Here is a 25,150-nt window from a genome sequence, read left to right as displayed (position 1 = left end):
AAGTTCCTATAAAACAATTTTAAAAATCTTTAAGTACAAGAGTGTGCTGAACATGTCATGGACAATTTTAATAGTTTCATGAAAACTAAATAAAATATTCCACCCATCTCCAATAGGAACATTTGAAAAGATCACAGCACTCAATTATCTTGATTCTGAAAAAAACTGTCTACTGCTAACTCTGGTAACTTCAACCAATGCAAGAGGTCATGGTCAGAGGCTAGGATCAGCCTTTTTGGATCAGTCTTTTACCATAGGCTTGTCTGTTTTCTACCTCATTCTAATCCATTACATTTAAGTGCCTTTCTCAGTTTAAATGGCATCATAAAATCTTTTCCTCTTCAGTTTGAAATTGGCTCTTCTCAGAAAGCTTTTGTGGTAGGACTGTACATTAAGGGCATAACATAAAAAGGCAATGCTGTGTATCTTCACACAAAATACAAGGTCACGGGACCTTGCTCCCAAATGCCAAATTCTTTTAATCACCAGCATAAAATACCAATGTTTAGGGGGGAGGCTGCCTCACAAAACATGGCACAGGCAATTGCTCTGGCTGCCCATGTGGCTTCCATGGCAGCTGTTCAGGGCAGAGCCGCTCTCTCCTCTTGTATTGCCAGCATTCTTAGAGCCAGAATGTGGGATACAACCAAGAGCTTTTAAATCTGGATAGAAGGAGGAGGAAATTTACTATGAGGTGACTTGTTGGCTTTTAGGCTGAAGTATTGAACAATGGCATGAAAAAAAAGTGTGACACTGTTGTCACATCTATTCCTACTTGTACGAAAGGATTTTAAACTGAGGATTGGATTGGAAGATTGAAGCAATTGGGATTTTTCCACCAAATTCAGGGCATCTTATTATTATTGGAACCATTGTTTCAAAATACAAAATGGGCAGCCAAACCCAAAAGTGTATGAATGTGATGTATGATTGCCCCAGGGAAAGACATAATTGCCACCTAAATGCTCCTGGCCCCGCTTCCTTTCTCTTTTCAACAGGGTTCTCTGAAAAGGCAGCTTCAATGATCACGTCTCATTTTCACAGTGGCTGAGAAGGAAACTAAGAATATAAAACCTAGCACAGCTGGTACTTAGCCTTATTTCTACTATCAATTTTCAAAAGCAAAAAAATAAATAACAGTCCAGTCAGCTAAACAAGTAAAATACCCAGTATTATCCTATACAGATTCTACTGATTCATGATACGTGTCATACTGTCACTTACTCTAAACATGATGTTTTTTCGGGCCCCACACAAAACAAATGATAAAATAAAATATGCTGCATCATTTGGGCTGACACCCAGCCATTGATAATGCTGACCTGACTGCCGCAGAGGACTGTTCACTACCAGGGAGGTAGCTCGTTGCAAGAAAGGCCAAACAGAAATTTTAGCACTTCAGGAGTAAGGCGTTCTAATAAAACACAGGAAAGTCAAGTCCTAATGTGTGGAATGAGCTTCCCAAACTGTAATAAACAATTCCCAGAGAAATTTCTTAAACAGCAAGTAACTATTTTACTTGTTAGTCTGGGACCTTCCCAAACGCAGTCCGGGTCAGAAAAAGAAAAACCATATCTCAGGCTTTTAAAGTTAATACCCTAAGAAATCTCCAGAATGATTTATGAAATAGGCATGATGCTGTATATTTCTTTGTATGCTTCTCAAGAATTCTCAATCATCTGTTTGTTCACACAAGTTAGCAGAAAATATCTGATTCATAGTAGATCCTGAACTAACAAATTTTTGGATAACTGTCTATTCTACAAAGAATTTACTCAGAAGAAAAACAAAACTAACCCCAATTTTTTGAAGCGACAAATTAGAGCACATTCAATGCCAAAGGAAAGGAGAAATTAACTCCATAAACATGATTCAGTTTTATCTACTTAAAAATGTCATGTAGATAAAATCCTGAAAATATGTGTGAAAAAACTGTTCTTGTCTTGGCAGCAATAGTTAGAATGGAGGTATTTCCTTTATTAAAAATGAAAAAGCCTAAAAAAATAACTTTAAATAATCAAGTTGCTGTAAAGAGAAAGGGTCTGAAAACTATGAAATTGAAAGACAGTTAAAATTTCTACTATATATGCGTGTTTTACTTTAAGCAAATTAGATGTACTGAATAAAATTTGAATTTTCAGATGAATTATTTGCTTTTTAAAGTCTACCCCTAAAAAAAAAGAAAAACTAAAAATAGAAAATGTTGCTTTCATTCATTTGAAATATCCTACTGACAAAAGAAATCAATGCACAATTTCAGGAAACAAAGGCGAGGCATACTCTGCATCTCTGAATTATTGTTCCATTCTGTCACGACACACAGCTGGTGTTATGTAGACTCCAACTTCCTCAACAAGAGAACCTGGAAAAGGGCAATTTAACATTAAAAGCAAATGGACTATAATCAGGTGTACAACTGGAGATTACCTAGCAGATGAAGATCCTAGGACTTAGGGATATGGGTATTTTATATCTACAACACCCACCTTTCCAATCCTCTGCATGGAAGCAAATGTAAGCACAGAATGTCTTTGCTTAGTGAAAGCTTGAAGAGAAACTAGGCATGTTGCAACACCACAGTAAAAGTCTTTCCTAACATGCACAAATTCTGGATACAGTAGTAATACTGCTGCCTGTGCCCCCTTACATAGCCAAACAAAAACATCTCTGAAACACGCTAGTATAAAACCTAAAAGAAATAAACCCAAAAGTAAAGTCACAGGTCTTTTATTTCTCTATTATTCCTCCTGCCCATCTCAATTAAGAATCAAGAAGGGTTTATCAAATGCCACTTAATCCATTTAAATGGAAATGAAATAATGCAATGCATGCTGTACCATCTATATTAAAGCATCATAAAGCTTTAGAAAAAAGAATTACAGATATGCACGACTTTAAGAAAACCTAACAAACATATAAACCAGATAAATTAGGGAATGATTACTTGTATTTAAAAAATTCTCCTTAAATATCAAGCTTGACATAAGTTAAAATATAGTAACACTACAAAGGTATGGATTCCATTTACATTTTCATTAATAAAGAGACAGATACTGACATTATTGTGTTTACTTTAAAAGCAAAACACTGAAAGAGACGATTAAGCACATATATTAGGTGAAGTAAGTAAGCATAAAACTCGAAACCATTAATGTTTTTGTCTTTAAATAACTCCTAACACATCACAGACTTTCATACAGAGAATTATTAAATGGAGAAATTACTTTTAATATTTAGTTTGGTAGCCACTAAGATGAGTAAACCCAAGTCCGAGGGAAAATGCAATGGAATTGGAAGGATAAAGCAATAACAGAAAAGACTCAAATATAATAATATCTAATAATAATAGGTAACATTCATTGAGCCTTTACTAGGTAATAAGCATTTTATGGTATTTAAAACTCACAACAGCCCCAAGACATAGTTTATACGTATGCCCATTTTACAGAGGAACAAAGTGAGGTGCAAAGAAGTAGGTTAATCTACCCAGGGTCACACAGCTGGTAGAATGAAAATTCCAGCCCAGGAAGTCAGACTCCAGAGCATGCAAGCCAGGAACCATGCACCTTCCATTATAAAGTGCAATGGGTACTCAAAAATGCGGGATGCTTTTTGGCAGAGGCCAGTGATTAAGGGGGCAGAGGGACAAGGGAAGGATAATGTTGGAAAAGGAGAATAACTGTTCTGTGTATAAAAGAGGTGGCTATGATGATGCTCATGTGATGAAGGTTTAAAAAAAAAAAAAAAAAAGCGGCTGAGAATCATGTTAGGAGAACCAGGGAAATTCACGGAGTAACTGGTACCTGAGATGAACTTCAAAGAGTGAAAGAGTGGTTGAGGTTTGAATAGCTGGAAATAGGGGTAAGATCCAAACAGAAGGCCTTGCATGAGAAAAGGCACTCAGGAAAAACCAAATAATATACACAGAGTAGTAGTGGAAGTTAAACTGGGAAAGGAAAGTTGGAACCATACCGTGGCTAGCTTTGAACACCAGGGCAAAAAGTTTATATTTAGTTCAAAAGCACTGAAGAGTCATTGAGAGTGTTTTAAACAGGTGTTGGGCACTGAAAAACATGATCAGCAAGGTAGCTGACATAAAAGAATACAAACTGTGTCATTCCATATATATTAAGTCCCAGGCAAAGCTAATCTGAAATTATAAAAATCAGAAAACGATTGCCTAGTGGAGAGGGAAACTGTTTGGAAGGGGCACAAGGGAACTTTCTGAAGCAGTAGGAATGTTCTATATCTTACTTGGGTGGTACTTAGGGAGTCTGTAAAATCGTCCGGACTCACTGAATTGGACACTTAACGTCTGTGCATTTTATTGTATGTTAGTTATATTTCAATTTTTTAAAAAAGGCAAAAAATTCACCTGTAGCATGGACCTAGGCATGGAGGAAGGTGAGCTAGGAAGACAAGTTAAGGGGACCCTTACAGAAACCCAGGAGAACCGTATCGGAAGTGAAGAGACCCCGGATGTAAAGAGAAGGAAGAAGAGGACTGATCATACGTAAATGTGTATGTGCAAAACATTTATACAAAGCAATACCAATGTCAATAAAGTACATATGCATGAATTATAATTTCATTCATCTTGTCCCCTTAGAATGTAAACTGCCAGATGGCAGGGACCAAACTTAATAAGTTTTTCACTTAAAACTATTTTTTCTCACACTTTTTAATTCAGTTGTGTTTGATGCTGCCATTTCTATCCTCGATTATACTCTATTTTATATCAAATATACACATAGTGTGTAGTATTTCTGGTAAAGAAAACTTTAAAAATAATTAAACTATTGATTGCTTATCACGTGCCATTAAGGGCTTGTCACCCTACCTACCTATTCCATTTAAGCATTACAACAATCCCATGAGGTTACTGTTATTTCCACTTTACAGATAAACAAATCGAGGCTGAGAGATAAGACGCCCAAGGCAACATAGTAAAACTAGGCCCCCCTGTCTTTTTGTCTCAAAATTGTGCTATACAATTACACCAAATATAGCTAACAAAGTAGGGCTCCCGGGGACCAGCTCAGAAAAAGGGTGAGAAAATCAGCATAGATGAACTCATAATCCATTAAGTATATTCATCTTCACAGCTTTCAAAAGACTGAATTAGTTACCTGGGGATTCTAACAGGAGTGCTATTTTATAAGCTGCCTAAAACAAGGGTGGGGGATTTGATGTTTGAGGCATCTCTGGCTTTATGAAGTTTGAAAATTTTGGAAATTATCAAGACTAATGTCAAATAATTAGAAAAGGTTCTTAAAAATATAAAGTCAATTCAAGTTCAATTTAATTTTTAAAGGTGACAAATGCCATCCTGAATTTATTTTAGAGAAAGGTTGGCTTCAAATCTCTTGAACTCATAAAGATCCATAGATTTATCAGATAAAGGCTGATAATCCAACAGGAATATAGAACTAGTTTCAAAAGAAGGGGGATCCTGGGGCCAGCCTGGTCACGTAGTGGTTAAGTTCATGTGCTCCGCTTCAGTGGCCCAGGGTTCACAGGTTCAGATCCAAAGTGCAGACCTACAAACCCCTTGCTCATCAAGCCATGCTGTGGCAGCATCCCACATACAAAAAATAGAGGAAGATTGGCACAGATGTAAGCTCAGCAACAATCTTCCTCAAGAAAAAAGAGGAAGATTGGCAACAGATGTTAGCTTAGGGCCAATCATCTTCACCAAAAAAAAAAGAAAGAAGGGGGATCTTGTTTCCAAACATAAAAATCCGTAAGTTCAGAACTTTCTAATTAAAGAAATGTAAATATTTAGGCAATAACTGGAGTGAAATTACTTCTACAATGCAAGAACTGGAGTGAAATTACTTCTACAATATAATAAAGTGATTTCCTAAGACATAACAAACGAGAGGAAGAAGTAGTTCTTCCTGTTGAGAGAGCAAATGTTTTAAGGGCCATCCAAGTAGCATTTCACAGAACATAATTTTAAGTGTTCTAGGTACAAACCATTCTTTCTATTTGTTAAGACAAACTCCCAAAATACTTCTTCATGCCACATTTGTTTAGTGAAGTCTCATTTTTCAGGCTAAGACTTTTCACAAGTTCAAATAAGTCCTCCAAATTCAAATTAATGAAATTTTACTAATACCACCACTTTTTCATTTTACTATACTTTCCCTAGGAACATATATTCAGTGGGTGAGATAAGTTAGTCTACTCCAGATAAGTATTCCTTTGTCAATGAAAGAAACCCTAACTATTCTTTTAATTTCATAACCCGTTTTACCATTGCTAGGAGAAATTAAAGAAAACCTAAATGAAAAGTTATTAATAGACCACGTTCATGAATTGAAAGACTCAATATTGTTAAAATGTCAACTATCTCCAAATTGCTTCATAGATTAAACACACTCTCAATCAAAATCCCAGCAGACCTTTTTGTAGAAATTGACAAGCAAATTTTAAAATTTCTATGGATAGGAAAGGGCCAAATATAGCCAAAACAATTTTGAAAAAGAACAGACCTGGAGGGCTTACACTACCTGATTTCAAAAGTGATCATAAAGCTATAGCAATCAAGACTACGGTATTGGCCTAAGAATAAACACGCAGACTTCCAGAATAAAATAGAGAGACCAGAAATATAGGGTCAATTGATTTTTTTATAAAGTCAAATCAATGGGGAAAGGATTATCTTTTCAAGAAATGGTGCTCGAAAAACTGAATTTTGGTGAAAAAAAGCAAACATCCACCATTGCTGTACCACACTATATACAAAAATTGACTCAAAATGGATCATAATACACACAGAAGCAAAACACCTGAAACATCTGGAAGGAAATATAGGGAAAAACTGTTTATGACCTTTGGGTAGGCAAAAATTTCTGATATAGGACACAAGAAATTGAAAAACTAGACTTCATCAAAATTAAAAACTTATTAAGAAAATGAAAACCTACAGACTGTAAGAAAATATTGTCAATACATTTATCTAACAAAGCACTTGTATCAAAATATATAAAGAACTCTCAAAATTCAATAATAAGACAAACCACCCAATTTTTAAAACGGGTACAGTATTTGAACAGACACTTCATCAATGAAGATACACCAATAGCCAATAAGCACATGAAAAGATGTTCAACATTTTTAAGAATGAGGGAAATAGAAATTAAAATCACAGTATACCACTACACACCCACTAAATTAGCTAAAATTAAAAAGACTGACAATGCCAAGTGTTGACAAGGCTATGAAGCAGTTGAACTCCCATACATTGCTGGTGGGAATGTAAAAAAGTATAACCATTTTGGAAAATAGCTTGGCAGTTTTTCAACAATTACATTTCTAGGTCTTTACCCAAAAGAAATGAAAACGTATGTCTACAAAGAGAACCATACATGAGTAATTATAGCAGCTTTATTCATAAGAACCAAAAACAGGAAATAATTCAGTATCAATGGGCAAATGGCTGAGCCAATTATGTTATTTCTACTACTCAGTAATAAAAAGAAATGAACTACCAATAGCTTCAACAACACGGCTGAAAGCATTATGCTAGATGAAAGAAGTCACACACAAAAGTAGTAGACATTGCATGATCCCATTTATATGAAATTCCAGAGATGGAGACTGACTGCACAGCAGCATAAGGGAATTTTTTGAGGCGATGGAAATGCTCTATATCTTGATTGTAATGATAATGATGGTTACATATACATATACATTTGCCAAAATTCATCAAATGGATTTTAAATGGATACATTTTATCTTACATAAATTGTTCTTCAACAAAATTATTTAAAGAAAAAATGGTTTCCCCTGTCATATTCTGCATATTATAGAATGTCAATTCCAATGAGAACCATTTCTTTTTTATTCATGGGCACTGGTGTCAAAAATAATCTCATCTGCATTGCCTTCTCCACTGAATGAGAAACATACAGTATTACTATTATTACCCTCTCTGTTGTCCCTCTCTCACTGCCTCACCTCCCAAATCCAGTTGAACTTTAAATTACTTGAAAGCTTTTTGCTCTCTTATCTCTTATCATAAGCTACTCCTCTGCATTCAATAAATATTTGTGAAATTTAATCAAACAGAAGGTCTCCATATCCTCACTTTTGTCAACTAGTATTATTCTGAGAATAGACTAGAATTGAAGCCTTTAAATGTCCTAGGGTTTTATTTTTTTCTTTCACTCATTTTTAACAAAACCTTTTATCAAACAAAATATTATACAAGAGCCCACTATGTAAAACAGACATAAATTTGTAATTTCAAATTTACAACATTTAATTAAAGTTAACCAATGAGAACATAAATTCATCTATCAGTAGTACCCAACATATCAAAATTAGTGACTTTTAATATGTGAATGTATCTATTGTTCTTTGTTTCAGTTTTTTAGTAATTAAAAATGAAATTCAAATCAAATATTAAGAGCAGGGGTCAGCAAACTGAGGCCCATGGGCCAAAGCATGCCCACCACTTGGTTTTCTACGGCCCTTGATCTAAGAATGTTTTTTTTACACTTTTAAATAGTTGGAAAAAAACAAAAGAAGAAGATTTTTTTGATATATGAAAATTACATGAAATTCAAATTTCTGTGTCCATAAATAAAGTTTTGTTGGAACAAAGTCACACTCATTTGTCTATGGCTGCTTTTGTGCTACAATGATAGAGTCGAGCAGTTGCAAAAAAGACTGTATGGTCCACCAGTCTAAATAGTCACTATTTGGCTCCTTATAGAAAAAGTGTGCAAACCCCTGATTTAGAGAATCACAGCAGCACCTCTGGGGAACTAACTTCGTGGAGTAGAGTTTGGAAATTACTTGTAGCAAACTGTTTTTTCCAAAGATGGCCACTACAGTATTTCCCATCCTACTTGCTCTTCTGCACTGTGACTTTGCCACTCTCTCACCCAGAGAAGAAGTCTAATTCCCCGCCCTTCGAATCTGGGTCAATCTTAGTGACTTGCTTGGCCAATATAACATAACAGAAGTGACTTCTGAGACTCCCAAGATTAGGTCATAAGAAACCTTGCAGGTTCCTCCTCAGTCTTCTGGAATGAATGCTCCATCATAGGACGCTTCCTCTGAGAACTTAGCACCATGCTGTGAGAAGCTTGAATCTCATGGAGAAGCCAAATACAGGTATTCCTGCCTACAACCCTAACCAAGCCTCAAGTCAATAACCAGCCTCAACTGATATCTATGTGGGAGAACTATCCTGGACCTCCAGCTCAGGAGATCCTTTAGATGACTGCAGCCCCAACAGACATCTGACTGCAACCGCAGTAGAGACCCCATATGAGAACTACATATGAGTCCAGTCAACCCAGAGAACTGTGAAGTATAATAATAAATGCTTAAGCCACTATGTTTGGGGGTGGTTTGTTATATAGCAATAGATAACTGGAACACCATTATACTAAAACAACTCTAGGAAAGTTTCAGTGAAGAAACTCCAGACTTGAGTCAAGCCCATGCTTGGACTAGTCATACATATCTCCTGGCCAAACTCTACCAAAGCCTCCAGCTAACCCTAGGTGTTCTAGAAGTAGCCAGGGATGAAGGAAGTGGTAAATAATACTCTAATGGAGTCACTGTGATCTCCTAATCTATATGCATTTCAATCAGGCTCACTACTCCCCAAAATATGCCAATAAGCTTGAATCTTAACAGTCTGAAACTCTCACAAAAACATGAAAAATAATTTTTCCAATTCCTAAAATTAACTCAGGATTGGTAAAGAAACAATTCTCAGTTTTCATGCTATAAATAAACTTGTGCTTATAATACCTCATTATTTTTACTTAATAATCTTAAAAACTGTAAGTGAATTTAGATGAGATGTCATCAAGTTATAAATACAAAGCAAAGTATGGCAGTTTACCTCTAACATATTTGGACTTAGTAACGAAATCTTCTGTTTGTGGCACCTGCTTCCTGCTCCAAAGGGTGACAGGTAAGAGCTGTCCACTGACACATGTTTCTGATATGTGCCAGTTATGTGTGATAAACCCTTCAGACTAGAAAATTTAATTAAACTCAATATTAACCCCTATAAAGCTCACACATTGTATTTTCAATGATATTACCTTAAGCCACAGAAGATTCAAACATTAAAGAGTGAGTGCTTAGTATATATTAGCTACGCTGCTACATTCTCAGGATACGTCTTCAATTGGTGTAAATTGCATTCAGAAGAGACCAGAGGTGGCTCTGAATCATTAACCCATTGACACTACTGAGAACCATAATGTGACAGAGAATGGTGTATCTGTTATATCTAGAGGGATATTACTGGAATTCTTAAGATTCCTAATTTTTTTAATTCAGTAATTAATTGCAAGTTTACTTAAATATTTATTTATGTGACTATTATTCACACTAATGTGGAAAACACTTGCACAGATAAAGTGCTTTAAGTGTAAAACATTCCCACCTTTAGAGGCTTAAGCCAATTCTACAAGAGTACTGTGACCAATGAGTGATGCCTACCAAAGGAGTGACTAGAAGTGAGAAACACACTGGGCATTTGCCATCTCAACCAGTTTCACGCAGTCTCCTCCCTTCAGATCTCTTATTGGGTCCCTTCAAAGATCCCCATGATGGAACTTCCACCCAGTCTTCGGAAGTGACATGTCCCTTTCTTTAACCAATCTTTCCTACTGCTGGAGTCTACTCTCCACAGATGACCCTTGATAAGCTTCACCCTGGGGCAGATGTCCTGGCCCAAAAAGACAGATTCTCCTAACACCCACAGTTTATTGTATAAGCCACACTTTGAGCTAGAAGAGCTTAGATGGTAGATGGCCAAACCGTGGCAGAACATAGTAGAGCCATAACTTGAATCCAGGCAATTGAGCACCAGTCTCTGCACTTAGTCACTACATCTAGTATGTGGTTGCTACCAATTCTACAACATGTATTAAACTGTTTCTTCTTCCTTCAGTTCATCCATTACTAATACAAGCAAAGTCTCTATAGAGAAAATCTTACAATTTACTATTCTAGCACAGCAAATGTGACTACAAGACTTTTAAATAATTCAAAACTTGCATATTTTCTAATTAAAAACACATTTATAAGCATGTTAATGAAGGCTTTATACTTACTAGGGAAAAAATGGTAGGATATCAGCACTATTCAAAAAACAATTTAAAAAATAACCATACAAGGGCTGGCCCTGTGGCCGAGTGGTTGGGTTCGTGTGCTCCACTCAGGTGGCACAGGGTTTTACACACTCAGATCCTGGGTGCGGACCTAGCACCGCTCATCAAGCCATGCTGAGGTGACGTCCCACATGCCACAACTAGAAGGACCCACAACTAACATATACAACTACGTACTTGGGGGCTTTAGAGAAGAGAAGGAAAAATAAAAAATAAAAAATAAAATCTTTTAAAAATCACCATACAATTCATATTCTTGAGTTTCATATGGTCTCATATTGAAAGTTTCGTGGTATTTGAACATAACTTAATGCAATGACTATTATTAATGTTAAAAATACACATTAGCAGTGAGTTTTCCAACTCAGAATCCATAACAACAATGAATCCTATTCACATCCTGTGTAACTCCATGGGGATACTATGGGGAAAGTTTCCATATATGGCAATTTTTCTCCATAGACTCCCCACAGTTTATACAGGATATGAATCTGGTCCATTGTGACAATGAAAACAACAGATCACTGAAAACTCATGTGTAATTTCTGCTGAACAAACTACAGACTAACAATTAGGGAAAACAGTACTCAACTGAAAATAAGTAATCTGAGAATTTAAAAATAACCACTGAGTATTTTTATTCCATTTCTGTACTAGCAGAATAAGTATATAAATATCCAGAAGAAAAAAAATTCCTATCTTATTTATTTTAAAATATTCTCTTGATACTAAAAAGTACGATGTCAACTATTAACAGGTAAGAAACCCAAAAGGAAATTTCACATCAACTTATGTTGTCAGAAGGAAAGAAAAGATGATACGGTAAGACAAGTCAAAAATGTTATATGAGCTTTAGCTTCCCAGGCTCCTGTATGACCATGTCTCAATGTAAATCTCTGTAACCTATAATTATTTTTCCTTATTTATGACGTTAGTAGTCTGTGGTGTTCTTCTTATCTAAAGTCATGTAATAATATTTTTCTTTTACATTCAATGCTTGAGTGCAGACTTAGAGGTAAGTTTTTGTATGTCTACTTAGCTATTTGCATTTTTGCTTTAAGTAAGATGAAAGCATTTAAAATCCAGTACAACTAATTACTAACAGCCAGATTAAAGTTGTAGAAAAGGAAAACGGCTGTTCCTAAATTACCTAGTTTCAAGACAAAACTAGTAAGGGGGGAAACAAAAGACTGTACTAAAACATCAAACACTCTAACAGCAAAAACATCAGTCTGATACAATTATTTAATAAGAATTAGAGGTTATAATGAAAAATGGTCCAGCTGTGAATAGCCGTCTTTGAATGACCACAGTTACTATTAACATCTCAACTGATTCAGAAAAATTACACCAAAACAATAGACCCAAATTTCATCTCACGTTTGAGTGGTTGTCAAGAATGACCATGAAATGCACATAAAAAGGGAGTGTGACTCATTTGTTTCTCTATCAAAAAGATGCTTGTTTAATTATACAGTTCTTGGTGACCTAATACAGCTGGAGTATATTCATTTGACTATTTTCCACAGAATGGCTCAAAATTTGAGATAATTACATTGTTCTTAGAAACACAGTACCACACTCACTATAAAAATTGAGAAGCTGTCAGTTCCAATTTAATGCATTCATCAGTAATGAAAATAAAAGGCAACAGCTGAACTTTTGATACCCATCAAAGATAAATCACAGAGGCCATCACATGTACTGCAAATCCTTTCCAGCACCTAGCTACCTACCCAAGGTGATGTGGCATCCAGAGAACAGCAGGGAAGACTTGTGGGTCAGCCGAACCAGAGCTAAAGAAAACTGACACCCTGACACACGTGTCCACCGTTTCCTCATCACCACTAAGTTCACTAAATATACATCTTTGTTGGGATTATGGTGATTTATTTTTCCCTTTCACAGATGAACTAGATGCTCTTTTTAATTTATTATGACAATAACAAAATTTGCAAAGGAGGGATTAAATGACACTGTGTGTCCCAGGGGAATGTTATTTCTCAAAAGGTAAGTTGTTGCTCTCTTCACTGGACTAATAAAGCAGGTGCTTTGGAAGACACTTTAATGTTAGACCAGGGCACAATTCCCACTACAGCACATCTTAAACGGTACCCTTGAGACCTGACAAAGTTAAACATGGGAAGGGAGAAAGGAGGAGGACTGAGCTGGATAAATGCTAATTCAATAATGTTCATCATACTTTAAGTATTTACTCTTTAGAGAATAACCGGCTTTATTAGGAAGGATGTAATCAAATGGCAGCAGTACAAAACCAGTTTTCCTTACTTCACAAAAAAAGATGAAATTTTTCTGTTCCTTTATAAAATTTTAAGAGAAAACTAAATTTTTAAAATTTTTGTAGAATTCAACTTATCGATTATAAAATATCATTAAATCAAATTAACTACTCAAAATATGAATTTTAACAATGACTTCCCTCAACAAAACTTTACTGATAGTACTTTCTTCTTAAACCTAAATTATTCTGACCACAGAAACTGAATTGCATTTCCTCAAAACAGATAAAGAGTAGATATACAACTCCCATTTTTAGACATGGGAAATTTCAGTAAAGGAAAAGCTCAGTGAAATATATCAAGATGGTAACAGAGTTACAGAAGCTAGACTTCCTGCTTTTTAATGATTAATCTACACACAACACAGAAACCTTCCATTTCAAAATGGGCCCAAAATAGATTGTGGCCAATCTACACAACTATGGGAGATTCAGATCCACTAAGTCAGAAAGAAATGAGACTTGCACATTGCAGATATTCACTAAACAATATCAGGAGATATTCATTAAACAATATCAAAATATATTCACTAAAACGATGTCAGACAGAACATCTATTAATTCTGTTGCCATAACTATGTAAGTCTTTACTTTGATGAACAAGGGTCTACTCTTTCAGGTAAATTTTTTGTCACTTTTAAGGCTCTTTGAGCGTGTGGCGGGGGGGGGGGGTGCTTTTTGGTATTTAAATCAAGCAATACTACTTCAGTGAGACAGAACATGTTATAATGCGATACACAGGTTACTGCAAATTCCTGACCTTAAAGGTCTGAAACATACAGCCACCTTAATCAATCCAGTATTTAAAAATGAACACAATGACATTTCCTTCTGTTATAGGCAGAGAGCAAAGACGAGAGGAAGAAAATTTAAAAGAGCCATTTACATGTGACTCTATGGCAACAGAAGTCAGAATAATGATTATCTTTTGATGAGGAAAAGTAGTATCAACTGGGATGGGTCATCACAAGGAAACTTTCTGGAGTAACAGAAATGTTCTGTATCTTAATCTAGGTGGTAGTTATATGGGTGTAAACATAAGCAAAGATTCACTGACTTGCACACTTTGACTTATGCATTTTATTGTATGTAAACCATACCTCGATTTAAAAAATCAAAGCATCCAATAAGAGTAAGGAACTGCAACCAGAAATCAAGGATAAGCATCATGAAATCAGAATATGTTAGGAAAAAAATTGATCTTTTTAGGATCTCCCACAGCATTGTACACAAGGCAGATAGTTAAACAATTATTTAAGAATGTAGTAAGAATATCCTAGGTGGTTTGGAAGATCCCTTCTGAACTAATTAGAACTTCAAATGTGACTATTTTTCTGAATATTCTAAATACAGATAGTTTCAGCCTATAAAACAGCCTCCAAAAGGTGGAAATTGAAGGCCTAGAAAGTTATGCCTCAAAACACAAAGAAACTACACTTGTCTTAACTCTAAGCACAGATTTAAGGCATCTACTTATCTAAAGAACATGTAATGATCACTGACAGTACAAACCTATCTATGGGCTTCTAGTGATAAACAAGAAACAAAACTTAATAGTCAGTAAAGTCAAAAAAGCGCCAAAAACCCACATGATGATTTTCTGTCTTCTGAATGGTATTCTGTCTGTTCAGTAATCTGGTAGCTACGGAAACCAAAAGCAACCAGCAGTTTTCAAACATACCACATAGCACATGGATGATATTATCAAAAGATCAGGTTTGATGATCAAGAAAGCTGTGTCTACTTGGCAAACCTAGCCAGACAATGTTTGAGTCCCTAGTCCAAGAATTCAAAGACTCGCATGCTGAGTTGCAACTTCCATTTTCAGCCAAAGTGCTAAGACTAATTTTTCTTTTGTAGATAAATATTTCTGTCCATACCTAGGTTCCTCCATAAAACAAATTCCATGACTGAAATGAAACAGTAAGGTCTTTGCCACTTAATAACCTGTTTCTATTTCTTGGGGGACAATAATTCCAAATGTAACATTAAGTGAATTCAAAATATATTTTTAAATTACTAGAAAATAATATTGTTACATGCTGAATGGGACATTACATCTCATTGTTGTTCTATCTTGACTTGATTAGCCAGTGTGGTAATCTCAGAAAAGGGAAGCTTCTGTGTGAAACAACAAAAATAATCAACCCTTTAAAAAAGCCAATCAAGAAACAAAGAACTGAGGATTATTAGCTCTCCTGGAATACCGCTATTCTGGAATAATCATCTGCTGTGCATAAATAGTCACACTGATCACCTGAGATGAGAAAGAAAAGGTCAAATTAAAAATTCATAAGAAATGTGTTTCCTAAATTCCTGCCCTAATCTCCTTCTCCCCAAAAAGATAGTGTCTTGCCAATTTCTAATGTTCTAGGCCAGCAGGTTGAGTCTCTTTAGAAATTCCTAACTGTCACCTTTGCTTGTGGATAATGAAAATATATTCTGCAGAGCCTGTACAACTGCATTGACAAGTTACATTATTCTACATCCAACATTAAATAATCCTCAAATTACTTAGGCTGGTAATCATTTTTCAAATACCAATTTTAGCTGTCTACAAGTGCCATCCAGCCCAGCCCATTGTGCAGGGCCTGCTCTGCACCAAAGCAATTTCATTGTATAAGTTTTAAGATAGATATGATGCTGCTGGACTGTAATGCTAGCCAGCATATCAAAATTGAAGCCATTGTGTAAAAAGAAGAAAAATTCATCTTTAAAAATAAAGCTTATTTCTTATTTAAAGAAGAAATTCACATATCCTACATACAACGTCCACTCCTATGTTTCTGTAAAAATATGTAGGAAGAGGGTCTAATGATACCTTTTTCTCCTTTTAAATAAAAAAATTTAAAGCTCTTCTTTCCTTTCAATAAACACTATCATCTGAGATCCTCCCAGTATCTATTTTAGGGTTTAAGGACCATTACAGAACCCACAACAATAGATCAGTGACAGACTCGATCCTATCAATTAACACATTCTAGGGAGGCTGCCTGGATTCCTGTCTTCCTTCCTCCCTCTTGGAGGCCTGGTTTTGACCACATTGACATCCCTGGCCTTAAGGATGAATAACCCAGTTAAGGGGGAGTCCCTTCCCTGAGACCAATTCCTTTGTAATTAGAGCCAAAATACAAAGGCTGTTAATGACCTAAGGCAAAGTGATATGAACTCCAAGCCAATGAAACCATGACAGCAAGCAGATTTCTAAATAGCAAAGAAGTGGAGTCCATTTACTTACATGAAGATTCAGTGCCAAACATGGCTGGCTCCAGAGGCTGCTTTTAAAAAATTAGAAGAAAGAAAAAGAAAAAAAAGGAAGAAAGAAAAATCAAGGAGAGAGTACGCGTGAGAGTGAAGAGAGGAGCCGCTACACAACAGGGGTCATGAGGACAGACAATGCAGTCCAAGCTGCGTCCAGCTGCCAGATTCTCCTCGTACAAGCTTCAGTGCTCTCCCGTGTGACTGAAAAGCAAGGTCTCCTACAGCACCAAAAACCAAAGAGCTGCTTTTGAAAATCCAATAGGGAAAGGCAGGCCGAGGTGAGACTTCTGGGATGCAGTGAGGCAGAAGTAGGTAGGAGCAGGAGCAGGACTGGGAGCAGCAGCAACAGCGGATACTGCAATCCCCAGCCCTGTTGGAGCAGTAAGACAATAGCAGGGCTTATGCATACACTGATGACGTCAGAGACACTGCACAGACCGACTGCGCTGCTTGAGCCAGAGGCTCCAGGGGCTTCGGGGGAGCAAGCGATTCAAAGGGGAATTCCTTTGTCACAAAACGCACAAGACCAAGAGCCACATATATATTCAACCTCCTGATGAGATCTCCATCCTGTGAAACCAGGCACTAAAAGAGACCTCCAAGAAATTTAAATATTGGCTTTATAGCAACTAACCACAAAGATATCATGCAGATCAGGCTTCTTAGTTTTATGCAGTCAGTAGAACTTTCCAAGGGAATTAAGGATATCGGAAATGAAAAAAATAACCTACCTTTAAAAATAACTACAGAACTCATTTTTTCTCTAGGTTTATGGTAGACTCACAGATCTAGAATGTACAATCAATCACAAAAGTGTGAAAATATGTATACTATTACACACACATTCTGGATGTATAAATACACACACAAATGTAACAGTAAAAGAATATGAGTGCTTAGAACACTGCTTGGCACACAGCGGGCACTCAAATGTTAGCAATTACATTATTAGTTATTTTGCAACTACTATTCAAATGTGAAAAACACTAATCTAGGAATATATTTACGTACATATACTTCTTCTATCCTATTCCTTTGCCTTATTTTTCTTCATTTTGCCTTATAGAATTCCTGTCCTTTTCCAGGGTAACTCAGTCATGTACATCTGTGTGCAGGTGAGCATCTATGACCAACACACACATTTCTTTTTAATTTACCCACACAAAGAACTAATTGAAGATATTACTATTTTGTCTCTTCATTCACTTGACAAAAGTCTTCCTGCATTACCTTTACTCTTAGAAATCTGGTTTTTTAAAAAAAGCTGGAAGTGTACAGACTTTCACTAAAATGTCTATCCAACACAAGCAAAGAAAGAAGTTTGGTAGGTTGGTTTGTTTTGTTTTGTTTTGTGTTTGTTTTTATTTTGGTGAGGAAGATCGGCCCTGAGCTAACATCTGTTCCCAATCTTCCTCTTTTTGTTTGAGGAAGATTGTCACTGAGATAACATCTGTGCCAATCTTCCTCTATTTTCTATGTGGGATGCTGCCACAGCATGGCTTGACAAGCAGTGTGTAGGTCCATGCCCAGGATCTGAACTCGTGAACCCCAGGCTGCCCAAGCAGAGTACACAAACTTAACCACTACACGACCAGGCCAGCCCCAAGAAGTTTGGTTTTAATGTATTAAAAATACTGAAATGCACAAAATACATGTATACATGTATATTCCCATAATTCCACACTTTTTAAATCATATAAAGTAGGAAATTCAAGAGCTCAAGTTTCTTCTCCATCCATTCATCCAAGGTACATACTTTTTCCCACATTTTCTCATGTTTACAAAGACGTGTCTTTATATAATACAGTTTTTAAACATTAAATTCTGATATAAATGTGGCATTGCCAATTACCATCTAAAAATATCATTAACAGCTTTTCTGGTCAGTATATAGATCCATCCCATCCTTTTAATGGGTGCGTAATATTCCATTGTATGGATATAGCATGATTTATTCAAGGTAACTTAACCTTTATCTTACTGAAAATGCTGAACCATTATGAAAAAAGTGCAATGAAGCTACATGAGATAAAGAAGAAATATTTTGTTGTAGGAAAGAATAAGAATAACTAATACTTATTGAATATTTACTATCTGCCAGGTAATATTCCAGGAATTTTATATATTAACTTATCTAATTTTCATAACAACCTTAGGAGGGTTACCATAGTTATCCACATTTTATAGATGATGGAATAATTTGCCCAGGTCACACAGGTAGTAAATAATAAGCTGGGATTCAAACACAGGTAATCTGTTTCCAAAGCATATGCTCTTAACTACTCTTCCATAAAACCTCTTGAAAAATGAATAATTACCAAAGTTATATTTTAAGGATTCAAGTAAAATGAAGTGAAAATAGAAACCAAAGGAAAATGTGGAGAAAAAAGTCCTTAAAAGAGAAAAGTCAACAGAGAAAACCAAAGAATGACAGAAAAGACTATACTGAAAATTGCAGAAATTAAGGAAAACACATCCTTCCCAAAATAATTGGCCAGGTCAACAACCAGTGAAGAATATCAATAATGGGGTTGAGATAGAACTGTAGGAAGTGGGAAAGGGCAGCACACTTCAAAAGGATTGAAACCAGAATATTATCTTACATAAGATCTATTTTAAATTATATCCGAGATGTTGCACATGAATAATCCACACAAATGGTGGATGGAGGTGGCCATCAGAAAGGCAAGAGAAAAATCAGAATGAAAACCGACCCGTGGGTAAGAGCGATTTTGCACCAGAGGCCTCAGACGACACGCGATAACTGCTGTGCCGACTCGCTGACGTAGCTCCTTCTTATGCTCGTACACCAAAGTGTACATATGCATATATAAATGCATTTTCCTGAGTGCCTATATTTATTTCTTGGCTCAGACTTCTAAGAGTAAACTAAGGGCTACAATATTTTTCAGGAAATCTACTTTTTAGATAACTATAACAGGATCCTCATGTTAAAAACATTAGGTACCTCACTTTTGATCAAAACTGGACACAAACGACAACCTCTGACTCCTATTAAGGTCTCTATAACCTCTGGAGGCCTCAGGTATTTCTAAACACTTTAGAAGGCTGGGATCCATATCACTGTAGATCCATCTTTGACAAAACAGTTTCCAAAAATTTAGTTCGCTCCAGTTCTCTCCTCCAGGCAGCTGGCACGAGCTCAGAGAATGAAGACAAATTTTTATGTGTTGCCAAAGGAAAATGTAACAAAGGAAAATGAAGGAAGAATAAAATTGATCTGATGTACCCCCTGCCCCTCCAAAAGAATCACATGATACATTCCAAAACCAAAGTGATCTTTGGATTATCAATTCTAATTATGCCTGCCTGCCTACCACCTTGCCCTTCCATTAGAAGAGAGAGTATCGTTAATTTCAGCATAAAATTAGCAATGAAAGAAAAGATCAATATTCAAAATTATTTAGTCATCAAAATAAGTATTGTTAAATTAGAATGCTATTGATAAAAAAAGATAATAGTGAAAATGTTAAAGTCGGTCAACGGCCACTTTTAGAGGAAATCCCATTCATAAATTCACTCAACAACCATTTCCTGGGAGACTAAGGTTTTGCACTCTAGAGGTATAGCCATGAACAAACACCCTCCTTTATGGAGCTTATATTCCAGTGGGTGAGACAGGCAGGTGGCGGTATGTGTCATAAAGAAAGACAAGGGGAATTAGAGTATGAGGAGTGGCTAAATGGGAGGGTCATTTTAAGTAAAATTGTCAAGTAATACCATCCTAAAAAGGTGACATTTCAACAGAGACCTGAAAAAACTGAGCAGAAACCAAATGGGAAACATGGAAATCACACAGAAAAAAGAGCACTCCAGAAAAAAAGTTAAAATAAATCTATTCTTTTTTTTAATATATTTTTTTATATTTTTCTTTTTTTTTCTTTTTTTTTTTTTTGAGGAAGATTAGCCCTGAGCTAACTGCTGCCAATCCTCCTCTTTTTGCCGAGGAAGACTGGCCCTGAGCTAACATCCATGCCCATCTTCTTCTACTTTATATGTGGGATGCCTACCACAGCATGGTGTGCCAAGTGGTGCCATGTCCGCACCCGGGATCCAAACCGGCGAACCCTGGGCCAGCGAAGCAGAACGTGTGCACTTAACTGCTGCACCACCAGGCTGGCCCCCAAAATAAAACTATTCTTGAATTAAGAATCAATTTTCTACTGAAGATATCCCCTTCAGTGCTACGATGATGTCATTAGCACAAAAGTGCTTGTGCTGAACTGTGCTGACAGCAAAATAAATTCTTTTCTAATCCAAAAGAATTCACTCTCCCATGAACTGAAGACATATGCATTCTTCTCTTCAAAGTTTAATAGACTAAATATACCTATATTTGCAAATATGTAAATGTTTATAAAAATCACCATAGAAAATAACATTCAAAATAGTTCTACCACATCAGACAACTAATTTAATTAATGTATCAATGTAGTAAAAATTTAAACCACATATTCTCTCTAGACAATACATAATAACTAATTTTAAAAGTGTCATATCTGGAATTTCTCTGGAGCCATCCCCTTTGTTCACATTAAAGTTTTTTTTCTTAGTATTCCTCTTTACGTCTATTTAGCATATTAAAGTTCTCTCTCTCCTTTTTTTGTTTTTTTAGTGAGGAAGACTGGCCCTGAGCTAACATCTGTTGCCAATCTCTTCCTTTTTTTTTCTCCTCAAAGCTGCCCAGCACATAGTTGTATATCCTAGTTGTAGGTTCCTCTAGTTCTTCTGTGTAGGATGCTGCCTCAGCATGAGGGGTGCTAGGTCGATGCTTAGGATCCAAACTGGCAAACGCCAGGCCGCCAAAGCAGAGCACAGAAACCTAACCAGTTGGCCACAGGGCCAGCCTCTAAAGTTGTTTGTCTTTTAGACTATCATCCATATGTTTATAAAGCATTACTTAAAAACAACAGAGAAGTGTTTTAATGGCAATATATAAACTATTGCAAAATGAAAGAATCAATGGTTCTGTTCTTTGGCAAAAGGTACAAATTTATAATTAAAAGCATACTCATACCAAAGCTGCCTGGAAGGAGTTTAGAAATTTGATTTCTTTGCAAATGGCCATAAAGTGTGTTCCTTTCTGCTTCAACATAGTACCAGACATACAGTGAGCCTTCTAAAAGACAAGTATATTTTATTTCAGAGGCCTGGAACAAAAATTTTGGTACACTAATCTTATGAAAAAGAGAAATGCAAAATACACAGAGACAGAGAGAGAGATGCTAGTATACTTGCTTTAAATGAACTAAAATAGGAAAAAAATGGATCTATAGAAAAAAACATATTTGGGGCAATTAGTTATTTCAAAATGTTTTATCTTCAAAAATATTCACTACAGAAGTCCTCTACGTAGCAAGCTCCTAAAAGTTGCATTTTAAATTATCGATTTCCCCACAAAAATTTGATTTGCACACCATAATTAGCTGTCTTGCCAAAGGTCCATTCATATATTGAAAAGGATCATTTATAGAAAATATGCAAGTAGAGCTTAATCTAAACACACACTAACTGGGATTTTGTCATGATACTGGTTATGGAAAGTGGGTCTCTGCTGTGGAGGAAAATCTCCCAAAGCTTTTGTTCTCTAGTTTAAAAGGAATCTGTCAGAAAATAGTGTCGCCATTACCCAGAAGTTCAAATTTTGGGTAATATAATTTTTAATTAGTTGCACAAATTTGGGACAAAGACTCCCGTCCTTACCTCCTTATCACCACCTCAACTCCCAACCCACCTTAGCCCCGTCTAATGTAAGGGAATCCCCCACTTACTCATCAAGCAGCCACCACCCACGGTTAGTCTAACCTTCACTTTGTTCCTGAACCTGTACCAATTCACAATTCAGTGAAACTGAACATCGAGAACAAGGCTATGCAGCTCAAAAATGGAAGAGGCTAGTCATCCATCAGAAAAATCTGGACACCTTAACACTCAGAAAATTTAGGATAAAAACTGAAATTCTCCAATTCGCTTCACTAAGTTAACTTCTTCTAAAAGACTGGGCCATACACATGCACAAAACTGCCACAACGCCAACGTTTTACAGAAACCAGAAGCTGTCTGTACACGATAGGTGTATTTTATTCTCTGAGTGGCATAATCTGAACTCAGATGTTTGTACTCTAAACCTTCTGGCCCAGAGAGGGAAAATGTGCATCAATTATAGGTTGCAGTTTATTTTAAGTCTGTTTGAGTATGACTCAAACTGAAATAGAAAAAACAACAAGGGTATGTCTGAGAAATTTCCTTAAGTGCTTATCCTAAATTAATCACAATTTGTATACAACAAATTCATATATACTCGGGAATAAATACATGCATAATATTTTTTAAGGTATAAACACAACCAACATAATTTTTAAAATATAAATTCAAAATATTATATTTTAAGTAATTCTATATGGCTGGAAAATATTTTAAATTTAATTTACCTGTATAATCCATAACAAAGCAACAGGCAGGGAACCGGGCACCTTCCAAAGTACAACTCTATCAGACACGAAATGAAACAGCTCCTAGGACAGGCAAACTGCTCCGGGGAAAGCCTCCTGCCATGTGACACTCAGCACACGCACACTTCTGCTTATCTTGACTCAAGCTGCAAGGCTGTGGCTCTGCTCTCCTTTGCCTGTTCTTTTAAAATCATCCTTGGAAAAGTCTCTCTTAGAAAAGAACCGTTATTTCTTCCCATTTCATTCCTGTATTATCAGCTTAAAACTAGGAAAAAGATAAATTCTTTTCTTTCTCCAAATAAAAAGAACACAAGATACCTATACTTCATTCTAGTGTAGTACTCAATGTTACAAACCCACAGAACCTGAAAGGAATCAGCATACAAATTTTTAGGAAGAATACAATTTTGTCATTATGTTAATTCATTTGATAGGATGCAGATTTGATCCATTTGAAATACAGTTGATCAACTTGTAAACAAACCTAATAAAGGTGATGAAAGAACAATCCTTTAAAGCATATCTAAAACCAACTCATTTGTCTGAGTCCTGAAACTGACATCAGACAGAAAGGCCATATGGTCATTCCTGAGACACACTCTATCTGGTGTAATCTTTTTTTGTGTGTGTGAGGAAGATTAGCCCTGAGCTAACATCTGCTACCAATCCTCCTCTTTTTGCTGAGGAAGACTGGCCCTGAGCTAACATCCATGCCCATCTTCCTCTACTTTATACGTGGGACGCCTACCACAGCATGGCTTGTCAAGCAGTGCCATGTCTGCACCCGGGATCCGAACCTGCGAACCCCAGGCCGCCGAAGAGGAACATGCGCAATTAACCCCTGTGCCACAGGGCCAGCCCCTGGCGTAATCTTTAATGTCACACTGCCATGTACTCTGAGCCATCTTTTCCTATATTGACAATTGTTTTAATTTTGAGTGTGTCCTGACTAAAACTTTAAATAAGCTTTACCAATGGCTACTTCATCTCGATACAACAATTCTTTACCTTGCCCAGTAAATAAATTTTAAAAATTCTTATCAGCTTTCTTTTTTTTTTTTTTTTTTTTGAGGAACCTGAATAGTTGGACAATTTCCAATTTAGAGATATATTAAATATTCTCCCAAAGTGCAGGTATTGGTTTGAGAGTGGTTTTGTTAGAGTAGTGGGATGTTTGTTTTGCTTTTATTTCACTACTTTCCTTTCCACTGAATAAGTTTCGTCTTAAGATAATTACAAAGTTGACAATACTATAAAATATAATTCTAATTTTCAATACAATATCAAAAGTATGTTTAGTACAGAAATCTAAAAATTCTGGGCTCAGGGGAATGGGGGACGGAGGAGGGCGAAAGGGGCGATTAGGCACACATGTGTGGTGATGGATTATAATTAGTCTGTGGGTGGTGAACATGAGATGATCTACACAGAATTCGAAATATATTATGATGTATATGAAAAAAACAAAGTGAAATATATATGGGAAAAAAAGAAAAGCACTAGAACTGATGACAGAAAAAAATGTGACATTATATGACAACTATGAAAAGAAATGCTTTCTTATAGCTAATTAATAACTAACTAGAAAATATTATGAAAAAAGGTACTATCCACAAGAGTAACAAAAGTTTTAATATTACTAGTAATAATCTTCAGCCTGTGAAGATTTTAGTTAAAATTACAATGATTTAGACATCAAAATAAATAAATAAATAAATAAAAATTCTGGGCTCAATAGCATCATTTAACAGATCTCCCTGATAATTTTACAAAATAAAAGAGAAAGCATCACTCCCTCAGCCATCTAGTCAGCATTGCATTTCCATAAGCAGATCCCATTACACCACCATTCTGCTAACAGTCAAACGCTGTTAATTTTCATCAACCTCACCTGTCACTGTTGCTAAGCAGACCTGTCTCACTTCTTGGGCCCTAATTCTCTTTATCTTAATCTAGAGTACAGA

General features: G+C 36.0%; 1 protein-coding gene across 19 annotated transcripts in view; it reads right to left on the bottom strand.

Moving 5' to 3' along the window:
• Positions 1 to 25,150, bottom strand: part of ST7 (suppression of tumorigenicity 7) — a 257,458-nt gene that overhangs the window by 178,194 nt on the left and 54,114 nt on the right. For 3 of the 19 annotated variants that reach the window (XM_070264218.1, XM_070264209.1, XM_070264216.1), the window contains exon 1: positions 16,691 to 17,125. The exons of 9 other annotated variants lie outside the window; for them this stretch is intronic. In XM_070264218.1, the coding sequence (XP_070120319.1) occupies positions 16,691 to 16,712 (22 nt within the window). In that variant the 5' untranslated portion in view covers positions 16,713 to 17,125. Of the gene's footprint in view, positions 1 to 16,690; positions 17,141 to 23,165; positions 23,320 to 25,150 lie in introns of those variants that run through there. 7 more of the 19 variants (XM_070264222.1, XM_070264217.1, XM_070264210.1 and 4 more) reach the window with 6 other exon arrangements.

The sequence above is a fragment of the Equus caballus genome, chromosome 4, assembly GCF_041296265.1.
Source record: "Equus caballus isolate H_3958 breed thoroughbred chromosome 4, TB-T2T, whole genome shotgun sequence".
Lineage (NCBI taxonomy): Eukaryota > Metazoa > Chordata > Mammalia > Perissodactyla > Equidae > Equus > Equus caballus.
The sequence above is the reverse complement of the archived record's forward strand: the minus strand, read 5'-3'. Positions and strand labels throughout refer to the sequence as shown.